This window comes from Candoia aspera, chromosome 18 (assembly GCF_035149785.1).
Source record: "Candoia aspera isolate rCanAsp1 chromosome 18, rCanAsp1.hap2, whole genome shotgun sequence".
Classification (NCBI taxonomy): domain Eukaryota; kingdom Metazoa; phylum Chordata; class Lepidosauria; order Squamata; family Boidae; genus Candoia; species Candoia aspera.
The window spans coordinates 2,574,140-2,597,083 of NC_086170.1; the positions used below are offsets into that span (position 1 = coordinate 2,574,140).

Genomic DNA, 22,944 nt, shown 5'->3' on the forward strand with positions numbered 1-22,944 from the left:
TGGGCGCAAGGTGAATTTGAGTGTATCAAGGCTGCCGACATTTAAGGGATGAGCAATTTAACAAACCAAGTTTCCAAACGCTTCCTCCCTGCCAGGCGCCACGACTGGGTGTGACGTGCAAAGGGTTTGGCGGGATCCCCGCAGTGCAGGGACACCAACCTCGATTTATTCCCAGCATCCATGAGGTCTGCAATGTCGCTGTAAGAAGTGACAGCAAGTTTGGAGAGGTCTTCCACGTAAGGTCCAAGCAGGGGGTGCTCCCGGACCCGCAAATTCCCTCTGTTCTTGGGGTTCAGCAAGTCTCTAACCCTCTCACAGTAGATCTCCATGAAGCTGACCTACGGAGAGAGTCCCAGCAGAGAACACCAACTGAAAACCGGTAACACGAAAAAAAGGGGGTCATTAGTACAGATGAAGGAGGCAGTACGAAGGGAAATGGATTCCAGGAAGTTCTCCCTGAATGTGCCCGCTCAGGAATGCTCCATTATTCATCATGAGGGCACCTCGGAGCCAAGACAGCAATAAGTATTTTGGGAGCTTCTCTAGACCACTCAGGTATCTAAAGAAAAATGAGAGGCATTGCAAGCAGCTATGAACCCAACCTAGCAGTTCGAAAACATGCCAACGGGAGTCGATTAATAGGCACCGCTTCGGCGGGCAGGTAACGGCATTCCGCATAGTCATGCCGGCCACATGACCGCAGAGGAAGTGTCTTCGGACAAACGGTGGCTCTTCGGCTTTGAGACGGAGATGAGCACCGCCCCCTAGAGTCGGACACGGCTGGACTTACTGTCAAGGGAAGCCTTTACCTTTTCCTTTTTATGAGCTAAGCATCCACACAAATAGCTCTGAGCTCAAGGAATCGTCTTATATAAAATCGGACCACTCTTTAGGACTGCCCAAGATAGTCTACTCCGATGGGCAGTTACCAACTTCAGCTGTTCTCAGTTCATGACACCCAACTTTCTCTTTTGAAGAAAGGGTAAGAGAGGTAGTCGAACGTCCCTAGGACAACCCTTTTATCTGACAACAGACAGCCCACTAGATATGGCTCAATTCCAAATCCTGTACAATTCAACCAGAGATAATGAAGCTGCAATCCAGTCGTATCTGGAACAAAGGTATCAATACAGACAAGTCAAGCAATACACCAGGGAGCAACTGTGTGTGTGTGTGAGTGTGTGAGTGAGTGAGTGAGTGTGTGTCAACTGCCTTCAAGCTCTTCTTGTAGAATTCTCCCAACCACTTGGTTGGCCGTGATGGGAACAGGACCAGAGGAAAAGTGGACTTCTGCATAAGTTCAGGATCAACACTGACATTTTCACACGAAAAAAGAATGGTGGCTTCTTCTGAAGGAAGAGGGGAATCCACGATTCATCACCTCACCGCAGTCTCTCTTCTCAGCTTCTTTCCTCAGCCAGACCCGAAAACTTATCCTTGTGGTTTGCAACTTCATGCCAACAGGAGTCCGGAAACGACTGCCTGCTGTCTCCCAAAAGAAGCAGAACGCTGCTCCCGGGTTTTCTAAACATCCTTTTCTCCCGGCCTCTTGCCGCTGTCAGTTCAAAGCAAATGAAGGGACTGGTGCTGCCTAGCCACTAGCCAGATGCATTTTTTCCCAACCAGAAATTGCGCTGAAGCATTTATATTGGCCGTTGCAGGTAAGGACCTCATATGCTTATGCTTTAACAGGCCACAGCAAACACGGTATCTCTTGATATTTCCTGGCACGTTATTTTTTTCAGAAAGGGGTCGGAACAAAAGAGGAGCCAGGATGTTCCATCTTGGGAAGCCCCAGAAGAAAAACACTGCTTTTCACTTTCCCACTGGGAATCTGCCCTGGCCCCAAACCCCTTATCCCTGTTTTCCTCAAGAAAGGAGAGCTATCGAAACAGGGAATAAATGTGCACAGCCATGTACTATTTTGGTGCAGGCTGCCTTTCAATCAATGGCCAACTACGGACCTAACGGCCACCAAGCAACTTTGTGAATGGTCTGGAAGGGCCTCATGTTCACAGAAGAATTTGTTTGTTCAGGCACAGCCCCTTCCATTATGCGACCTTCCAACTGTTGACATTCTTTGGGCCCCGCAGCAATCAAGCCCCCCACACGCACTCCCCATGACGCAGAGCACGCCTGTGCTTCCTGTCTAAGCAGGCCCAAATATCCAGAAACAAAGCAATGTCGAGTAGCAAACTTTCTGGCATTCCAAAACTATCAAGCCATTCATTTCTAGCTCCATTCAACGCCCAAACGTTATCTCAGTGGTTCCAAGCTCCTAAAAGGGAACAGCTTCTGGGTACGTTTAAGCTGCAAAATCAGAAGTTGTGAAATCATTGCGAAACACTGAAAAAAATGTAGTTAAGAGAAAGAACTAGCCACTTGGCGTGACTGCCTGTTTTGACTGTAAGAGCAGCAACTTTTTTTTTTCTTATGGGCAACAAACCAAGCTGGTAAAGACATACAGAAGCAGCATCCCCTACTCCAGGCAAAGACAAAACAGAAGAGGTCACACAAGATCCTGTATCAGCCAGAGCAATCTTCTCCAAGTCAGTAATTGGGGCCTGTGGGTCTCTTCCTTCCAGCCACTGATTTCTCTCAGCGAGCCAGCTGCAATCCCAGGGCATCACTACAAATCTGAGAATTTTTATGCAAAATCTGGGCAGAGAGGAAAAAGGGAATGCTGGCCATATTTAAATTATATCCCAAACCGTATGGTATCAAAAGGAACAAAAACATAGCTGTCAATCCTATAAAGCAAAAAACCCTTCATCCAACATAGCTGTTCCGACAACTCAGAAAACTGGATTCTGTTTTTGAACCAATATCTCCTAATCCCCTAAAAGAAAGGGAGGCTGTATTCCAGCATCTGCAGCAGTACAAACCCATCAGGCCTACACAGTTAAGTGCCAACCCGGGAATTTTCTAACTCTGCCACAAGGTCTTTCTCGATTTCTCAACAAGGCCAGCTGGACTACCACTTGCATGCCAAGTATGGAAGTGCGGCTGTTCCTTCACAAGCCCACTTTTAAACCAGAGACCTGAATCTCCACCAAGTCAACCTTTTTGTAAACACATACACACCGCCATTCATACTCACCTCCACAGAGTAAGACATTTCCTCGTTGCTGTTGTCGTTGATCTTCTCAAAGAGCTCTTCACAGAGCTATAAAGAGATTGAGAAGCCGTCAAGCTATAGTTATGCAGAAAGGAAGCTTATCATATTTGGCTGTAGCCATCCCACCTCTCCCGCCCACCTACTCCAAAATACATTGACAGGTTCCTAGTTCAGCCCCCACCCAGCCAAAATTCATTAGAGGTAAACCCACTGACACTTCCTACAGTTTCTCGTTGGGTCCAAAGCGGGAAGGCAGCCTAAGAAAAGGAAGAAACGTGCCTTAAAAACTCAAATGCGATAATTGAAATTCGGAATGTGGGTTGCAACTCCAAAGGGCTATGATTATGTTAAATTTTCTCTATTCCAGCTATAAAGCATTAACACGGCCACTTGTTTTTAGAATAATGCTTTGAATTCACCTGTGTGAAAAGTTTCTACCAATTTGGATGTTTTTAATAGCTCCACTAAGTCGTGGTTACTCAGGGTCCCCATTTCCTCCTTATCCCCTTCTTGCACCCCAAAGGAATAAAGAAATACCCAGTACCCCAAGCTTTCAAAGCCTAGAGCCAGGAATCTTAATTATATATTCAAAATAAATACAGTGTACAAAAGAAATTGCCCTGAAAATATTTGCTTTGGCTTCCTTTCTTACGAGTGCAATACAGAAATTTCAGTGGACACAAGATCAAAGAAAATCAGTTCAATCCGGGGCACCACATTCCCCAGCTTTCAATAAAGATGAGACATTTGTATATACGAGGCCCAAGGAGGCAGTCCCTATTTGTGGCAAGTGCTTGTTCGGTACGCACACGAAGCAAAACACAAGCTTGTTCGGTTTTCAAGTGAAATCACTGACATTAAGATCACTCTTCACACTTCTGAGTTCTAATGAACATCTAATGATGTTCTAAGCATCATGCAAAGGCCACATTTTAAGCAGAAAGAGGCACCCAAGACTCATAACTAATCACCAAATTGCCACAAAGGCAAGCTGCACAATCTGCAGGAGGCCAGGAAGGCATCATTTGTTTGCAGGAGAGAAAAGCTGGGATATCCTCCAAGCTCCTGAAAGGCCTATGAAAACATGTTTGGGACCTGCAAAATAACCAGAGATCCGGTTTACCTGTGGGATGATCCCTGCCTGGTTCTCCTCCTGCTTCCCCATCATGGTGTAAGATTTACCAGCTCCGGTTTGGCCATACGCAAAGATACAGACGTTGTAGCCTTCAAAGGCGTGGAGCAGCATTTCTTTCCCGATATCATTGTACACACGATTTTGAGATGCGAAACAAGGATCCTCTGACTGCAGGGATTTAAACAAAAAGGTGTCAATCCAGATCCTCTCAGAATGGAAGAACTTTCAGGCAGAGGATGGAGAGAATAAACAAATCTCATAAAAGAGCCTTCTCGGGAAAGGTAGCAAGATTTTTAACATGTCAGACAGGAGTGGAAGTAATCGCCACTGAGGGACAGGATCTCATCAAGGTTTTCTACCAGAGTCAGGCTTACTCTAATCTTGGTCCCTTTGCTGGACCACAACTGTCCACCATCAAGGAATTCCCACTACTGCTCTTAAATGGTTTCATCAGTGAAAAGAGAAACATTTTATACATACAAAAATTAATACAGTTAAACTGAATATAGTTCAGAATTGGATACGGCGACTTTGGCAACTTGGCGGCTTTAAAGGGACTCAAGATGGCTGCTTCCCCCTCCCCCTGACTAAGAAATTCTGCCAGTTATGAAAATTAGCCAGCATGTGCAGCTGTTCCATGTTGACAGCCCGGTTCATTAAAGCCATTCTTGCCAACCTTGTTGGAAAACAGAGAACCTCAGCAAATTAGTATTGAGGGAAGATAGGGCTGGGAGAAAAAGAACAAGCCCAAGTTAGTTAGATCTGCAGTTTTATATGGCTGACTCTTTTCAAGAAATCTGAATGAACTGGAAGACATGAAAACTCTGAACATCTTCTTGGCCACCCAAACAATGATCGGGAAAAGGGAGGGCCTATTGAGCAGTGGGGCTAAACCCAAGAACAGCTGAAATATTTGACAGAGAGAGAGGTGATAGCAGAGGGCAAGTTGTGAGATCACCGTGGTATAACCACATTTTTCTACACTATTTTTATGCGTACTACAGGGCACAAATCTCTAATACCAAACTCTTACAGCTGCCTCCACTAAGAATCAGGTGTTTCTGAGTTTACTGCCAAGGAGAGCCTCCAATCTTCAATCTTTCCATATTACTATTTCTAGAGCATTCTTTGAGCTACAGAATCTTGCCAGCTTTTCCCATCCACCTCTCTCATCAACCTTTCAAGCACTCCCTAATTGAAAACTATCAAGGGGCTAAAAGCAGAGGCCAGTGCCAGACACTCCAGTTTAAATGGCAGTTTTGTTTTACCAGGTTTACCAAGGAAAAATAAAGCAGACAAAAGGCTTCAGAAGGCAAGTGAGTTCAAAAAAGCAAATGGGGGGGGGAAGTGCTACTTTTTTTGAACTAGAGCCTTTAAGCATGACTTAATTTGGAGCAACAGCTGACCAGCAGAACATTTTTTCCCACTGAAGGAATAAATGAAGCAGAATATCTCCAGACAAGACAATCACTCTACCATGCTCTGTATGGAAAATCAAAATTACTACTCAATTAACCAGAGAAAGAGGTGGGGGAAAAAGAAGTGCAGGAATTTAGAGGATTGGACGTGTAACTTCAATGGGGGGTGGGGAGGGAGAGGACTCCGTGAGGAATACTCGCCCAGCAATGCCATTAATAAAGTCAGATTTTCAATAACCTAGTAAAGTAAGTCAATATCATTATCATTATCCCCCTTGTTACAGATGATACTGAAACGGTTGGCAAGAATGTAATAATCAGCTACATTATCCAGAGTTAGCCATCTAATGCAGGCTTTCACTTCAACCATACCGTCCTGGAAACAGACAAAGCTCCTTGAACAAGCACAAAATAAGGGGTGGAATAGCCAGATACGGGGAGCTGTGCATTGGGGAGTAGCCCAGGCAAAAGCCATCCATCTAAATACTGTTCCTCAAAAATCAGTTTCAAGGGAAGATGCTTAATTTTCACGTCTCCCATTATTGAGGGCCGTCGTTTCAAAGAATATTTCCAAAGGATTTGGGGAAAGGATATTCCACATGAATTCCACTTATGCCATGGAACAAGGTTGCCCAGTTCCTTTGTGAGTCGCTTATGAGCTAATGTATTTCTTAGCTTGTAGCTTGCTTTATCTCAAAGGCAACGTCTGGGTCTCTTTGAGATGATTTTGCAGCAATGTTTTACTGATTGGTTTTGTTTTCTGGGAAATCTTACGTGGGAAACCCCTACTTCGTTTAATTAATGCAGCAAAGCACCATGCGGGATCTGCAGAGATTTAACCTTTTCTCTACATGCGAGCCAGAAGTATTCAGTGGCCTGTTCTACCCAATGCATAGATTTGCTCTTCCTGGACAAATCAATTATCAAAGTGCACAAAGTGCTGTGAACAGGAAGGATCCTTTTTCATTGTTTTGATGTGTTAAGAAAACTGAACAGCAGTACCACAAAGTCCAACAATGGCTGGAAGTCAGCAAAACCTCAGATGTAGCTTTCACAAGGGATATGGAGCTTCGGAGCCTGGAAACGGGTACACTTTTGTGATTTGGTCTGGAGAGAGCAAAATGGGAAGCAAAGTACTTGGCTCTTAAGAAGCTAAGCTAAGAAACTCATCTTTTACTGAGTTATAAGCATTCCTCAAGGAAGTTTATACATAGACTCACGCATGGAAATTGTTTGCTGTTCAAATTCCTTCTTGGGGCTGCTTGGGCTAATCCTCTCTCTGCAAAGCCATCCCTGTACACACTTGCACCTCGTATGAAATTTAATATTTCTGATCCCGTGCTGGAAAACGCATTTAGATCAAGAAGAACCTTGGCACTTAAATGGCTAAAATCGCAATACAATCAGAGGAGAAAAACAGCTGTTGGCCGGAGGACGGGAAGAGAGAAATATCCAGCCGTCGGCTGTATGGCTTGTATCCCACCTTCAGAAGGAATCTGGGTCCAAGACAATAGAGTTCTTACCGAGGTATGGGACCAGTATGAGTAGTCAAAGCTGAAGGATTTTGGTGCTTCTTTGGGATTCTTTGGGTTCAGAATACCTGGAAGAAACAAACATACGCATTTTTAATTTATTTTATTGATTGAATAAATGTATATGGCCGCCCAACTCACACACAGTGACTCAGAGCACCATCCAAGAACTCTGAGGAGCAATCAGGACAGAAGTGGGAGAAGGCGCAGTTCCTGTCTTCTACTACTTGATACTTCACTACCCTTGCCCACCAAATGTGACTCATAAAAGATTATACTTCATCTAGTCGTATTACAGAAGTGATGGGGCCAGATAAATAAATCTCTCAAATAAATAGAACCAGTATTGCCTGGTGGACATTTGACTTGCTAAATAATCCAGTTCGAATCCTCTGGGCTTGTTAGCTTTGTTTCATTTTTACCAGCCATTCTGTTAGCTGGAGTTCTGTTATTTCATATTTCTTCTTGTGGGAAGCCATCTTAAGTTCTTACCAGAAAGGCAGGGTACGCTGTAAAATATTTTTGGCATATGTACATAGGGATAGCAGAGGTCAGACGAAGCAACTCAGCTGGTAAGCTATTCGGTAACTGAATTCATGGATACATATATTTATTTATAAGACTTACATGGCCACCCATGTTAAGAAGCATGAATAGAAATAATAAAACCAAACATAGCACAAGAGTCACTGGAAAGACCCTAATGCTTGGAAAAATCAAAAGCATTTAAAAAAGAGGCCAATAGAAGACAAGGTGGCCAAATACTATTGCTGATGGCCCAAGCACGTGCCTACAAGAAGTCAGCCCTGACGAAATTTTATCCATTATTCAGAAGCTGATGAACAACAATAAACCAAATTCCATAACAAGCACGTGCTGGATACCATTAGGTGCAACAGGTTTGCAAGGCAGCAGATAGGCACTATCTAGGCTCTAGAGTATGTCAAGTATAGTAGGAAGTGTAAGGAATTCACGGAAAGCAGGGAGGCAGGCAAGATGCCAGAAAATGAGCCATCCTACTGAGAATTTCTGGACTGAGGAGCAAGGAGACTTCTTCTTTGAGCTATAATGAAGACCTACATCCCCCCCCCATCCGTGCCCCAAACAAAAGCGGGCATGCATCAGCAATGGAAACCTCAAGACCTCCTGGGAATTTCACAGCAGGGCATTCAAACCTATTTGGAAATGCATGTTGCAACGCTGAGATAAAAGGCTCCTGACCGTATGGATTTGCTTTCAGAAGCTGAAGATTCTACAGAAGAACCAGAGTCGGCAATGAAAAGGGCCTGAAGAAGAAACTAAGAACATACTAGAGTGGCATATTAAGACATCCATCGGAAAATAAATATGTAGGGAGCCTACAGACAGATTTTAATAGAAACTGTGTTTTTAAAACAGGCAGAGAGACCCATTTGTTAATGCTTTCCCCTTCATAATGCCAACCCAAATATGTCCCTTTGTTTTGTCTTTTGATTCCTTTATTGCCGCATTTCTAAGCCGCCCAACTCCAAATAACGCTCAAGAGATTCACAACCTAAAAATACACAGATTCCACAATAAAGGTTTCAGGAATGAAAAGATTACATGTCAAGGTGGTGCAAAAAATAAGTTTATCTATCCCTCCAAGCTCAGTGCCAAAGTATGAAAGAGGAAACAGAAAGGGGGGGGGGAGGGAGGGAGGGAGTTAGCAAGAAGTCTGTGAGATTCTCATTATCTATTTCTCTCATTTATATCCCGTGGAAAGTTGGCCAAAATTTCCAGATGACTTCCTGAACGTTTCTGACAACACTAAGCCATCGTCATTTTATCTGGTTCTGTCTTCACAAAAGAACCCAGCCGTTGATTCAGTCAACCATGGTAAAAGCCCACCATGGCTTAAGAGAACGTATCAATGCCCCTCTGTGTTCTGGAAGGAAATACTTTTTAACAGTCTTTCAGTTTCTGGGTTGTTTCACTTAATAACACAAGAGACATCTTTGGGAGGGAAGACGAGATGGCGCGATGCAGGTGACACCCACTGAATTTTTCATGCTGTCTTTTAGTCTGTCTTGCGTACTGCCCAGTCTGTGATGTACATCCTAGATCAGAAAGAGTCCCTAATTTTTTATCATTATCTTTTGCTTTCACATACTCTTCCAGCACCTTGCTAGTCGCTGCTCTACAATATTTGAATTTTCCACTGGTGCTATCTACCAGAACAGACCTTCCATCCAAGGCAGTGGAATGGGAACGAGATCCATTTGCAGACTACAAATAGCAACGGTTACTACTGGGCCTCCCCTTGCCGATTCCACACTGAATGGATTTGTCTTCTGCTGGCGTTCTTAACTCATGAATGCTGACATCTAGGCAAAGCCCAGGATTAATATCACTTACACAAGGGCGTCACATGGGGAAGAGATATGTGGCTTTCAATAGCAACAGGGAGATTAACGTGAAAGCAAAAAAAAAACTGGCAATCCAAGGACTCTCACACAGCGAGAGTCCAGACCAAAATTGCAAAAAGGAATATGGGTCTTTCTCTGCAACCCCCTCAGGCACACAAGCTCCCTGCAGGACTATGACTTTGGGCCAGATGTGCTCTCAGCCCAACCTACCTCATGGAGCGGTTGGTATCATGGGGAAAAACAGGAGGAGGGAGCACTATTTATGCCACTTTATATTCCTAAGTGAAAGGCAGGATGTAAGTCTAATAAATAAGACCCAGATATTCCCACCTCGATGATCAGTAATAAAAAGAAGAACAGACTTCTGTCTCAATCTCCCTAGTTTAGCATCCTGGTTCCCCATTAAGCCCATTCCTATAAGCAGCTTATGAATGACAGAAGCATAAACGAAGTCACAGGGCAAAGTAGGGATTGGCATTCATTACGGCAAATTACAAGATTTGGAAGAGGGGCACTGCCTGTGGTCAAATCAAACTGGGAAGTTGCTACGGACAAACTAAACAAGGTCTAGATAAGGTCCGCGCGTACCAGACACTTTTTAGATGTTCTCCACAGGAGTAAAATAAGACACCGTGGCTGTTGACAAATCGGCATTGGGGTGCCCTTCCCTCCAGGCTGACCCACATACGGATGAAACATTGTGCTCCCATCTCTTTCTCAGATAACTTTCCTCGTTTTTATTTTCCCTGGCTGGGTTCCTACAAAACGCTATGTTCAGACTAAACCAACCCCATTATGGTTCTGCAGGGTGTGTGAATCCAACCGACTCAGTCGTTTGTTTACATCTAGCCCTCTACAGCTGCATTTAGGTCAAGCGCCCAGTGGAGATCCTATGAAAATCTGCCCAAATGCCTATCTTGCCGGCAAGGAAAGGCTTCTTTGAAATCATGGATGGGCCAGAGGGCCATCAACCTCTCCGGACGGAGCCACCAAAACTCAAATGGCAAAATGGTCAAATTTCAGTGGTGCAATTTCAGGTTGTTGGGGAGAGGGTTAAGAGTGAGGATGGGAGCAATTTGCCTTTCAAAGGCCTCCTCTTCAGAGCTAGAACAGGAATACCACTTTCTTTACAAGAGCTTTACACAATCCCAAGCCAGCTCTAGACCGGGGGCAAAAAAAAATATCTATTTCAGGCAAATGTCAGCATTGCAGCAATACATTCATCTGTAAAGCAGTGATGGCGTACCTTGATGAGGAAGGCTATATAAATAGGGACACTTCCTAAAAGCAGTGACTTGATTCACTTCAAAGCCTACAGTGGACCTTTAAAGCCCATTATTCCCCGTTTGCCATTTCTATGGCAACAGTTTCATCTCAGTTCATTGAGAAAATAAGACTCAAAGCAAAGCACTCATATCCTCAAGATGCATCCACTGGCTTGGATGATATGAACAGAGATATGTTAGGGCTTCAAAGCTGCCTTGTTTTGGTTTTTAGAGTAGTAAGACGAGCCTTATGAGATGGATGGTAACGCCCGGTGCAGAGTATTTTAAATAAAATCTGACATGGAAGAGACGACCTGGACTATCAGAAAGCCACACAAACACATGGAAACCAACCAGGAAGGGTATGTTTAGTGTGAGGTCTGAACCGGGAATCAAAAACCAGAATTCGATCTTGGTTTAACCTTGATTTAATGATCTTGATTTGTGGGAGGACTGACAAGCCAGGAGACTAAAAACATTCCAGGTATATGTAGCAGTTGGACTAACGGGGAGGAGCAAAGTGATGAACTGCTAGTATACATGGCAATGTGCACCAGTGTGTGCAAATAATTCACGATAAGCCAATCTTCTGAATACTTCCAGATGCAACAGTCCCATTTCAATGCAGTTGTCCTGTTGCTGCTGCTGCTGTTTTCCTACTCCAGATTGGTTTCTTCATTTTGGATGCACAGGGCTCCAGGCTAATAGTTTAATTACACAGACCCTTAGAAAAGGAGACAGGGAATCACAGCAAGGATCTTTACTAACCGCTTGCTTGTTGTTCGACAAAATTAATGTGTTTATCTGGAATTTGAGAAACCCAACATGGCAATTAGCTCTTCTGTTTACAAACCGCCCCTCAAACGCTTTTGTCTTACAAGTATAATTAGTATCCATCACTGTGGCACTAAAAGCAACTTGGAGCATCACGGTTAACCCTGGCCACCTGCTTCGGAGAACACTACTGCTAGCGTAGTGTTTTATACTTATAATTGTTTTTTTATACAGCACCGTAGTTGCCCTCCGGTAGAATTCACACTTGCTATTTGTTGATGTGCAAAACAGGGTTTCATTGTCCCACACATCAAAGTCATTTGGACCGTCTCCCCTGTTTCACTGACATATAATCCTCACTTCTTGCCTAGACAGACTTGCCCAGTCTTTAGAGGTATAGACTTGCGGCTCAAGGAAGGGCAAGCACGCATCACTGGCAGCAAATAAAAAAGATCTGCTTCTCTGATTTCCCCCTTGTCTTCTTGTCGGGCTATGTTTGACTCCAGGTGTGAGCAAGCCCTCCCCAAAATCAAAATCATTCATTAAAATTAACTAACTACGTTGTCTTTAAAGGTGTTAGCATATTGTAATGGCACCATCCTGATGTCAGCCAAGCTAATTCTCACTGGCCATGGAGGGGAAAAGCAAGGACCCACCCCATTGGCTCTGATATGAAGTCCTCAAGAGCGGATAGACAGTGGGACCTCCTCCATTCGCCCTTAGCTGCCACTTGGCTCATCCTCTTCTTGACCTACTTCCATTCAACCCGTTCATTATAAGAACTAGTAATGTGACTTTTAAGGACTTGCATCCTGCCTTCCATGTCATACCAACTGGGACAGTCAACTTCTGCATGCCAGCTCTGGGATAAAGTTTTGAACCTGCGCAGCAGATAACCTGAAGGTTACAATTGCTGCTACTTCACTTAGCTTAATAAAGATGCTACTCCAACGGCTACTGTTATTCAACAGAATGAGGCCAGTGGCAACTTGTTAATCTATAGCAAGTTCTTTTTTCCAATTTCTTCAGGCACTGAATAATCTTCAGTGGATCAAATCACAGAGTATGAAGCATAACAGTTGAGCTTACATCCATTAAAAAACAGTCTAAATTGCTTGACCTTAATCCTGGAAAACCAGAGGAATTAAAGCAAGAATGGGCTGCTCTAGTTTTCATTGATATTCCAGGAAGCCACGTGTTTTTTACACGTGGACATTAGCCGTAATTGTGGGCAAGAGCTCATATGAGAATCTAGAATCCTTGAAAATATTCCAGATCAGGATGTGTCAATTTCCACTGTCAAATACATCCCAATGCTACTACCCAATCCTGCCTCAAGTAGATTAAGAGAGGCAGAAAGTTTTAATATCTTATCTTCATTCTTTCATAGCATATATATACAAGACAAATACTGAACAGGAAAATCTTTAAACAAAATCATTCCGAATGCTCAAGTTTATGTTTTTACTGAACCCATTTCCAATCCACACCAAGTAAGCATTATGCAAAATGGCAAGCTATTCAGTGCACATTGTAACAACTTCAACCACTAAGTTATGCAGGGTTGGATTTAATTTTTGATCAAGTGCCCCAACTCTTCATTTTGTTCAAACAGCTATTTTTTTAACTGACCACCAAGCAGAACTGAAATGCAGCGCCCCTGAAATTTGGGAAGACCTCTCATTCGTATTTGATTTTATGCAGAGACTTTTAGCCACCCACAGCCTTCAAGAATGAGCAAAATACAAATGAATAAAGAATAAAGATAAATAAAGATAAGAAAACTGACATACAACTTATCAAGTTTAAATACCGCCTTGCCTAACCTCTATTTGGAAATTTCACATTGAGCAAATTCCTTAAAACACAGAAATTAAAAAATGGGGGCTATAACAGTAATGAATTCTGCACTCTGCCAGTTTGGAACACTGACAAGAAAAATAAAAAAATAAGGAGATAGATTCCAAATTGACTAAAAGCTGGGATTGTGAAATCCACTTAAAACACACACACACACACACAAGCAGATCAAGATGCTGCCTCAAATTGTAATCAAGATTTGGGTTTGGGAAAGAAAAGATGGACAACCAACCATCTGTGTGACAAAGTTGCCTGCACCCAAAAAGCACAGGCTCCTTGTCCAATCAACAGGAATTGTGTTTTTACCTTGCAGAAGAGAGGCAATGATTGGCAGGCTGAAAGATTACCATCTGGAGGCCTCCAGATTTGACAGATGGGCAATGGAGGCTGAGCAGTAAGTGATGTGTCCAACATCACGCCATGAGTCAGTGGAAAGGAAGAATACAAATGAAAGTCATTCAGAGCTACAAGGGTGGTGAAGTGGGTTAGTCAAATTAGGACCAGGGAGATCCACATGTAGCTCTATACTCAGCCAGAAAGCTCGCTGGGTGATCTTACCTCAGTTTTCAAGTGTGATAAAAGGAACTTAAAGAAATCCTCCGAGTCAATCTGTACTAGAGGTTGCTACTTGATTAATATATTCAAAACACGTTAGTCCCAATATATTCCCCCTCACACTTTGAAGGGGATACCTGCTGGATTTGTTCAGCATTAAGGAAAAAAAAAAAAAGGATGAGAAAGACAAGGAGGGCCAAAAGCAGCAAAATAAGCAGCTTTCAAGCTTAAGAAGTGTCAAATCACACGCTTTATTTGGAACACAAAGAATGCCTTTTCCCCCTTAAGGATATGACTAGAAAGTCTTGGACGGCTTACAAAAATCTAATTAAAATAATCTGAAAGCAGAGTTGTTACTTCAGAACAAATGGAGAGAAACAGACTCTTCCCAGCTGGAAAGCGGTCCTCGCTTCCAGTCAAGCAGGCCTGGCATTTTTTAGTTATCTGGAATAAAGACAGCTCCACGCACACTCAGGGAACGGCTTAGCCTGGAATCCTGCTGGATTTACTCCCCTGCTTTAGGAATTGTAGTTCTGTACCAGGAGGGGAAAGAAGGGAGGCATGCAGAAGACAAGGATGGCCAAAAGCCGCTGGAGAAGCTCTCAGCCTCAGCTGCTCTTGCAGATCCAGTTGCTATAAATACCAACCCCGCAGCTGGCATTTCAGGAGATCCACATGCCTTCTCTTCGCCTCGACCTGAATAACCACTAAAAGCTACAACCCAAATTCCATTTGCAGCCTTTGTTCTCCACCCTCAAATGGACAGTGTACTGTGCACACTTTGTAACGGGCGCCACATTTTTTTAACGCAGAGATCCTTGTCGTATCAGAAATTGATGATTACATATGTAGCCACCGCTATGACAGACGGCTTTCACATCTGGATATTAGCTAGAATGGAATGCAGAGGAGGGAAAAAATCAATTTAAGATGTTCTGGTCCCACAGGAAAAAATTAAGAACAGCTTTTTTTAAAAAAAGGAAGACAATATATCAGAAAAGGATTCATAATCCTACGATTATCCTTAATTTGAAACCAGGTCAGCATTCTCCACCACCAGCTTCTAGCAGCTGCCTACTCAAAAATACAGCACTCTGTTTTATTCTGCTCTGAAAGAACAGAATGCCAAAGTTCACTTCTTGATGCATCAAATTAAACTTCTAAAGGATGCTTGCACGGCTGCATTCAACCGGCTTCCAAATTTTTGAGATACAGAACCTTAAATTGTAAAAACCTTTAGCGAGAGTTTCATTTTCTCTCCATTCAATTGTCACACACACACACTCACACCAGGTAGAATCCTGAGCTTGGATGCTAAGCAAGGTGAGACTTGGTTAGTATTTGGATAGGAGATTCCAGGGAATAGCAGGACTGCATGCTAGTCAACAACAAATTCCAGGAGAAAAATGGCATAACATTTCTGTATTATTGGCAGGAAAATTATAAGGATACCTCTAGGACTACTCTGGTACAGCAGATAAGATGTCGGAGACCCAGATTCGTCCACCTTCAGCCAATGACTTTGGGCCAATCTCTCTCAGCCCTGCCTACTTAAAAGAGTAGTGGGAAGAAATGGAGGGAAGGAGTGCTAAGTAAACTCCTGAGAGAAAGGAGGGACGACCGATCGATATCAAGCTCCACTCGAAGGAGATAGAACATACTTAAAAACCAGAGCTTTTTCTTTCTGTTTAAAAAAAAAGGAGAGGAACATTCAAACCAGTGTCTACATTTTTCTCTAAATTCTTAAGTTACTGGGTGAATGAGGAATGTTATGGATAAAAGTTTGCACTCTTCTTGCAACTTATCCTGTCTCTTTAGTGACGTGCTACTTCCCAGTTCCAAACCAGTCAGCTTTAGAGCCATCCAGCCATCGGTCTTGCTCTGACCTGAATGTAAGATTTTTGCTCACGTCGCCGCACAAGAGCGAAGAGCGGGCCCAGCCATTAGGCAATGGTGGCCTGTTGATAATACAGACAAGCCCTTTCCCAGTACCTACTCGCTGCCTGTTTCTTCTACTATCTGTCAGCCCAGTCAATTCTCTTTTGACCTAACTTGACTGCCCTTGCGCTGCAGAGAACAGCATTTGTCTGAATGGGAACATCAAGGCATTTTTGGAACGTTATGCCACATTCTTCCAACCTGGTTTATTTATAAATCTTAAAATAAACATATAAACCTTATTCAATTGTCAAGGAAATTGTGTGATTCCAGCTAGCACCAAAACCTGCACTTTGCTGAAGGCAAAATTTAGGACAGAAGCAGCAGCAGCTTAGTTTATGCGAATGAACCTTCTCACTTCCTCTGGAGTCACCTGGTCATCGCATGATTCCCTTCATCTAGCAGGAGATAGGAAATGTTAATATTGTGAGATCATTGGCTCAACCATGACGAGATCTGGGCTTCCAATTCTGTTTGTCCAACAAAGAGAGGAAATAAGTAGCAGGTGCCATCCAAACCTTCTCCCGCTGTCTTGGTGACCTCGCCACAAAGCTATATTGAAAAATATTTCTGATGAGTCTTATTTTAATCCAGAATGAGATAGATTTCTAATTAAGTCATGCGCAAAGAAAAGGAAGAAAATATCAAACAGCCACTGCTGTCAGGTTCTAGTCATGTGATCATACAAGTGCAAAGGCCAAAAAGAGCATAAAGTATTATAAAGCTCTCTAAAACGAATACTGGTGCTGGCATGATTTTTATTTTATTTTACTTTATTGCTGTGTGTTATTGCCTTATCATTAAACTGCTGTTCTGTTTTCCATAATTCTGACTCTGCTGTGACCTGCTTTAGGCACAATTCTGTCAAAAAGACAGTATATAAATATGCAGGCACACAACCCTCTATAAAATCACTGCTCGCATACCAGCAGCCTAAGAGGGAAGAAGAGAGTGCATCCCGGGCCTGGAAGCAATTTTTCCTTGCCATTCAGAAGCTTGAGTGTTACAACTGAGGTTATGAGTACATGCTTTAAATGGAACAGCCTCCGAAGAGGGCTTGGAGACAAGGCTAACGACTCTTCTTCATGCCACATTTGACCAGCATCTTAAGAATTTTTTACTTCATTTCTAGACACAGTGCAGAGCTGTTTTTGAACAACCTGAGTGGCCTAAAGAATCACCTGGTCCTGTAATAATCTTCCTAGTTCTGAGATTCATTACCGCAGGACCATTTCTGGATGCCTACAGCTCGGTATCAAATTGAGTAGCTATGAAAGACTGGATGCCGGATAGCCATTTAATCTGTACCAACCTGAATGGTCGTAATACAGCAAACTGCCTTATACCAGCACCATGTTGGAATTTTATTTGCTCCAATTAGTAAGGTTTCAGGCAAAAAAAAATCTCTACAGATCTGTTTTCGCTTGAGATGGTATGTGCTTTATCAATGACCCATCGTAAATCCACAAATAAATACAGGGAAGAATTCACATCCTGACAGAAAGGTTTCTGTTGCTTTTCTAGAGCTCAGGATATCTGCTAGACTTCCTAAACCACGATCTGTTCAAGGCATCATCTGTGGCTTTCAAGAGATTTTTTTTTTTTTTGCTGCTTAAACAATGAGATAAAAGGGTTGGCACACTCCAATCTCATTGCTTTAACTTGTTAAAGTTAATTCAGTAGTCACAAAGACGAGGCATAGAGAAAGTTACTACCATATAAAACAGAGATTGGTCTACAGAGAGGAAATGTTTTAAAACCAGATTTCAAACAGCAAATGAGATTTATAAATTGACTTCAAGTAATTTTGGTTTTAAAAGGACTGCAGTGCTTGGGGTACAGTTTTGATCATATTGTGCTTGATGCTTCATAAGCTATTCTGAGGGACTACAAAAAACTAATGGATCTTTTAAAAATAATCTGTTAATGAAGGGTCCAACTAATTATCAGCACGTGAAGCAATAAACAAACCAGCAATTACAAAAAGTTGAGAGTCACGCTGTGCCCCTTGAACTCAGAAAATAGTTTGTAATTTACACAAATATTAACTGAATGATCCAATGAGCTGGGCTTCTGGGAGATGAACACTCCAGGAAACTGCTAAATTAGAAGCAAACCATCATGATTTGAAGCACGAGGCCCGAGTGCTTGGGAGTGGAAGCCTAACTGTGGCGTTTCAGTTGCTGTCATATGATTGAACCACATTCCTTTCCAAATGGCTCAGCTTGTTTTTGTGTATTACTAAAGAGCTGAAAGCTGAATCACCAGAATGATGTCATAAAAGGACACAATTCCAGAGCTCTCTTCTATATTGCTTTTCAAAGAGGATGCAATCCTCTTAGCAACAGAAAAAACTGACCAGAAAAGGGTGGAACAGACATCACATCTAAACTACTGTAGAGAGTGGTGTCCTCTGCCTTTAAGAACGGGTGACAGAGTGAAAAGGAAGTTGGGTCCTAACTGAACAAGAAGAACGGAGACTGGGCAGGGCTAGGTATGGGCTGAAGAACGAAAAGACCCATCAGCTTATGTGCATTGGCGTAGGGTACACATCCCCAAAATGCTGGCCCAAATATACCAACGAATTGATTTAGCATCACAAAGAACCAGCTTAAGAAACCTTGGATCTGAAAAGATCTCCATCCCTCACACACAGCAACGCTATCCCCCTGGGCTGATTTGGTGCAACCAGGCTTTGCGGTTTGATTTCACCCAAGCTGGTCTCACAGCTCAGGAGAGAAAGCTGGAGTCAGGCCCTATTCTGCAGACTTTGCACCAGCTACAGTGAGTCTCTGTGAAGAGCTCTTGCTTAAAGAATATGCAACTTAAGATTGTCCCCAGGTACGGCTCTGTTTGATCTTCTCACCACCACTGGGTTTTTCAGACGGATCAGGAGATAGCAATGTGTATTTAAGGGGGGGGGGAGCCATTTGGCCTGAATAAGCCTATGAACACGCGGCCCCAGAATCCGATGTGCAACCTATGGCTGGATGTGTCATCCAGGCAATCCCCATCTCACACTCCTCCCTTCTAAATTCCCCACAGCAGCAACTTTCCACTGTGTAACATCTGCAGTCAGCTCTGAGTGCCCCACAAGCAGACTAGGCTTGCTGCCAACACACCAGTCTCTTAATGCAGTCAGCGTGTGATTTCAGCTGGGCTGCAGGATTTCACTGTAATAAAGAAAATCTGATAAAAAGGAGACTGTCATGCACACGCCGAGATTACAGCAGGTATGCATCTCAATGTCCTCTGCAAGTTTCAGTGGATGGATTAATCAGATGTCTTATGGATGTGTCCTTTGCATTTCTTTCTTCCCAGCAGGGCAAAGGAAAATCATGACAATCGGTTAAATCCAAGGATGTTTGTCAGAAGAGGCAATTTCATGCAGTTCTCAGGATTTTCTTCGGCACCGTGTTTTTCCGTCAGTCCTCAGGGAATCACAAGCAAGAATTTTGTCAAGAGTTTTTAAACTTCCCTGAATTAGCTGTTTTGACTTCCAATGGCCCACCAGTACGAAGAATCCCGATTCCTTGCTGAGTCTTAGCTGACGGTCAGTATATTGCAAAGACCGCCATTCGTCCAAGCTGGCCCTCAGGAGTCTGCATAAGCAGCAACATTTTGAACGCAAAGGGGCAAGACTGAATCAAGCTACCGACGCTCTTCCAGTTACTGAGAACCTGACAAGCCTTCACTACCATTCTCTTCTGCCCGGCATTCTTGACCAGATTCGTTTACGGATCCGATGCGGCAATCCAAGAATCTGATAGGAGTCACATACAAACTATTTTAAAAGTTCAAAAGTTCTTATCCCAGAGCGTGTATTTCTATGTCATTCTGACCAATTCCTCTCAGTGAGAACATCACAAAAGTAATGCCACTTTTTTGGGGGCCACTTTTTCTTTTAAGAAAGCCTTTAGAGCCATAAAACGATCCCTGTGACGATGGCTCAGCATCCCTGCAAATGCTCCCATTTTCCCTTCCACCATTTGCATGTCTGACCCCTTTTTTCCCATAACACCCCCTTTCTGTACATTCCTGGCATATTTCCCACCTAACAACATACTCAGAGGCTCCCGGCTGCAAGGCTTAAGGATATCTCTACGGCTATTTTCCCACAGTTATTAATGATCCAAATGAGTTAAGTCTGACCACCTGCCATTTCAGTTTCCTTTTGTCTGTCTAGGGACATTCAGCAAAAAGCTACAGATCAAAACATCCGCAGAAAAGCAAGCCCAAGAGGAAGATGCAAAGGAAGCCATTCTCAGCTACACAGTCTAGGGCTGTGTTCTTTTTAAACTTTGTTCCCTGAACCCTACAATCAAGAGACTATGCTGACATCAACAGACCCAACCTCAGAATCTTATTAGAAGGAGGAGGTATCAGATATAAAGCCAGTAGACACAGACAAAGCATTTAGGGGTAGGAGAGAACAAGCAGAGCCAGCTGTAATTTTTTAAAAAAAGTTATGTGAAGAAAGCCACAGGCCTAGGGAAGAGAAAATACAGGTTGGACACAACAGCACCCTTCAAATGCTCCAAAAACTATCACCCTGGAGATGGCAAAAATTTCTTCTCTGCTACCTGAGACACAGGACTAAACCGTAAGAAACATGAACATCTTGATACTAAAAGCAGTTTGACGGTAGAACCAACTCCCAACAAGGATGGTGGGCTGTTCTTCACTGGTGGTCTTTAAATGAATGAAGCAGAAGAATCTGCAGTCCTCCAGATAAACTCCAATTTCCTGCGGCCCCAGTCAATGGCCAGAGATGTTGCAAGTTGTAATTGGGAAACATCTGGAGAGCCACAGATTGTTCACCCTTGAGGAACATGAAGGGTAGCCATTGGCTGGGAACACACTTCCTCTAGCTTTCCTGAGTTTTCCTGAACCTGTGATGAAGGTGGGGATCACCCTATATCCCAGCAGCTCCTGCCAGCATTGCCAGTGATGACGGATGTTAACAGCAGCAGTTGAATGAGTCACTGCTTTGAGGTGGGTGGCCGTATAAATGATGGAAAGGAGGAAAGAGCATCTACAATGAATCAGGTTTCCTACTTCTGACCTACAGGCTCCCACCAAGTCTAGGCTTTCAACTTGGCAGGTGGCAAAAAGGAACATTAGGATGTCCTGAACACTAGGCGTATAAGCCACAAAGCAGCATCAAAATTGCCCAGGCCAGCAAATCTTGTTCCCAAGAATACCTCTTCCCCAAAATAAACTTGTGCGAGTCATCCTGCTACTCCCAAAGAGGAACTTTGACAGGATGGCCATGTAGCATTGCTAAAGACAAGGAAGTCCCTGAAGCACGTGTTATTGCCTTCCACTCATTTCCAGCTGATTACACATCAGTAAAAAGGCTGCTAGATAAGATACAATTCTTCCAGAGCACCAAAAAAAAACAAAAAAGCAAAAAGCCACAAGATTGCTGCAAAAAAAGAAACAGTTGTTTGAATAATTGTCAATGACATTACTTCGTACAGTACTAAGCAATTTACTGAGCGTCCCAGAAAGGAAAGGAAATTAAGCTTGACTTACTGGTTGAGTTTCCTTGCATCTGGATGATGCATTTGGACTCTTTGCTAGTCTCTCGGGAGTTGAAAGGTCTGACCCGGACAGCCACTTTTACAGAAGCTCCTGACATTTTGATGGCCTCTTGTGTGCACTCCAGAAATTATGTTTCAAGGACTCCCACAGTTTCTTCTAGAGTTACCTTTTAAAAGACAGGAAAAGTGATTTTCAAATACATTTCAGATAAACTGCCATTCATTACAGCCAAGCTTGTCTGATCCATGCACAACAAAAATCAACATTTCCTTGGCGTGTAAGCTAGTGAAAGTATTCACACTGATCTTCTACTCAGCTGAGAGGAACACTTGGGGGAAAAAATGGAGCCCTGTTCACTGACATCACTCATGACTCAGTCAGCTTTAAAAAGATAGCCGTTTTCGGTACTGCTTGTTCATTTTATTGGTATATGTGGCAAGTACAAAAGAATCCAACACACCTCCAGGGATTTCTTTGCAGAAAGATAAAAAGCCTATGCGATACCTTTAGATTTCATGTCATGTTCTGCTTGGACGTTTTTCGGTATTCTGCAGAGAACAATAATGCTGCAGAAAATCAAACTAAATCACTACATTCTCTTTTCACAGAACCAAAGTAAAAAATGCATTTTAGCTGGAAGAGAAAGCAGAGTATATATGTGGGCAAATGAAAATGTCTTCCCCAAGGCATCTCAAAACAGCTGATGTGGTATCAGATAAAAAGCCGAATACAGGCCGAAAATAGCATACAGCATCCTGCACCAGTTTTTTGTGTTAACTGACATGGTCAGTATCTTTTTATCTTCTATCATTACTCCTCACATGAAAAATAAACACTGCGTTATTTATTTTCAAGGCAAACAGATCCCAGTGTACACAAACAACACACCACTGGAACACTTATAGCCGCTTATATACCAAAGATTTTTGGACATGCCACAAAAAGTAAGAGCCAGACTTACAGCCCTTAAATATCAAATATTCAGGGTGTTTCCACATTATAGAGAAAATCTGCTACAGACCTACATTCCAATATGTATGCTCCTGATGCAAACGGCATACAGTACTTATGAGTGCCCTTAAAGCAAGATAAGGCCAGAAAGCAGAGAACATACAGTCCATTTTACTTCATACTATCCTAAAGCAGGATGCCATTAGAGAATCAATAAGAGTCATTAGAGGATCAGTTGAAGCAGCAGATCCTATTTCTATACAGTCTGACGCCTTCTAACCTTTTGAGATATGTATTTGACTTCTGAGACACTCCAGATCCTATCAAGACTTTGATCTGCAAGGATTCCAGACTTCTGCAGGCGCACAAGGCCTATTAGAACAGAACATCTTTGGAGACCAACTGATTCAAAGGGATTCCTCAGCACTTGACAGCAGAGGTGCAAAAAGGATGCACCAAGGGAA

The 22,944-nt window shown here is 43.0% G+C and overlaps 3 protein-coding genes across 7 annotated transcripts in view; 1 reads left to right on the forward strand and 2 right to left on the reverse strand.

Annotated features, from left to right (window-relative positions):
* LZIC (leucine zipper and CTNNBIP1 domain containing) overlaps positions 1-22,944 on the forward strand; it is a 382,321-nt gene that overhangs the window by 290,518 nt on the left and 68,859 nt on the right. The window lies entirely within an intron of this gene.
* KIF1B (kinesin family member 1B) overlaps positions 1-22,944 on the reverse strand; it is an 82,769-nt gene that overhangs the window by 54,917 nt on the left and 4,908 nt on the right. For all 5 annotated transcript variants that reach the window (XM_063317365.1, XM_063317363.1, XM_063317364.1 and 2 more), the window contains exons 2-6: positions 21,521-21,695; positions 7,195-7,271; positions 4,242-4,421; positions 3,101-3,166; positions 160-338 (exon numbers count right to left, since the gene is read on the reverse strand). In XM_063317365.1, the coding sequence (XP_063173435.1) occupies positions 160-338; positions 3,101-3,166; positions 4,242-4,421; positions 7,195-7,271; positions 21,521-21,626 (608 nt within the window). In that variant the 5' untranslated portion in view covers positions 21,627-21,695. The remainder of the gene's footprint in view (positions 1-159; positions 339-3,100; positions 3,167-4,241; positions 4,422-7,194; positions 7,272-21,520; positions 21,696-22,944) is intronic.
* Positions 2,965-22,944, reverse strand: part of RBP7 (retinol binding protein 7) — a 68,094-nt gene continuing 48,114 nt past the window's right edge. Inside the window, exon 5 of the mRNA XM_063317373.1 lies at positions 2,965-2,974. The gene's annotated coding sequence lies outside the window, so the exon portion shown is untranslated. The remainder of the gene's footprint in view (positions 2,975-22,944) is intronic.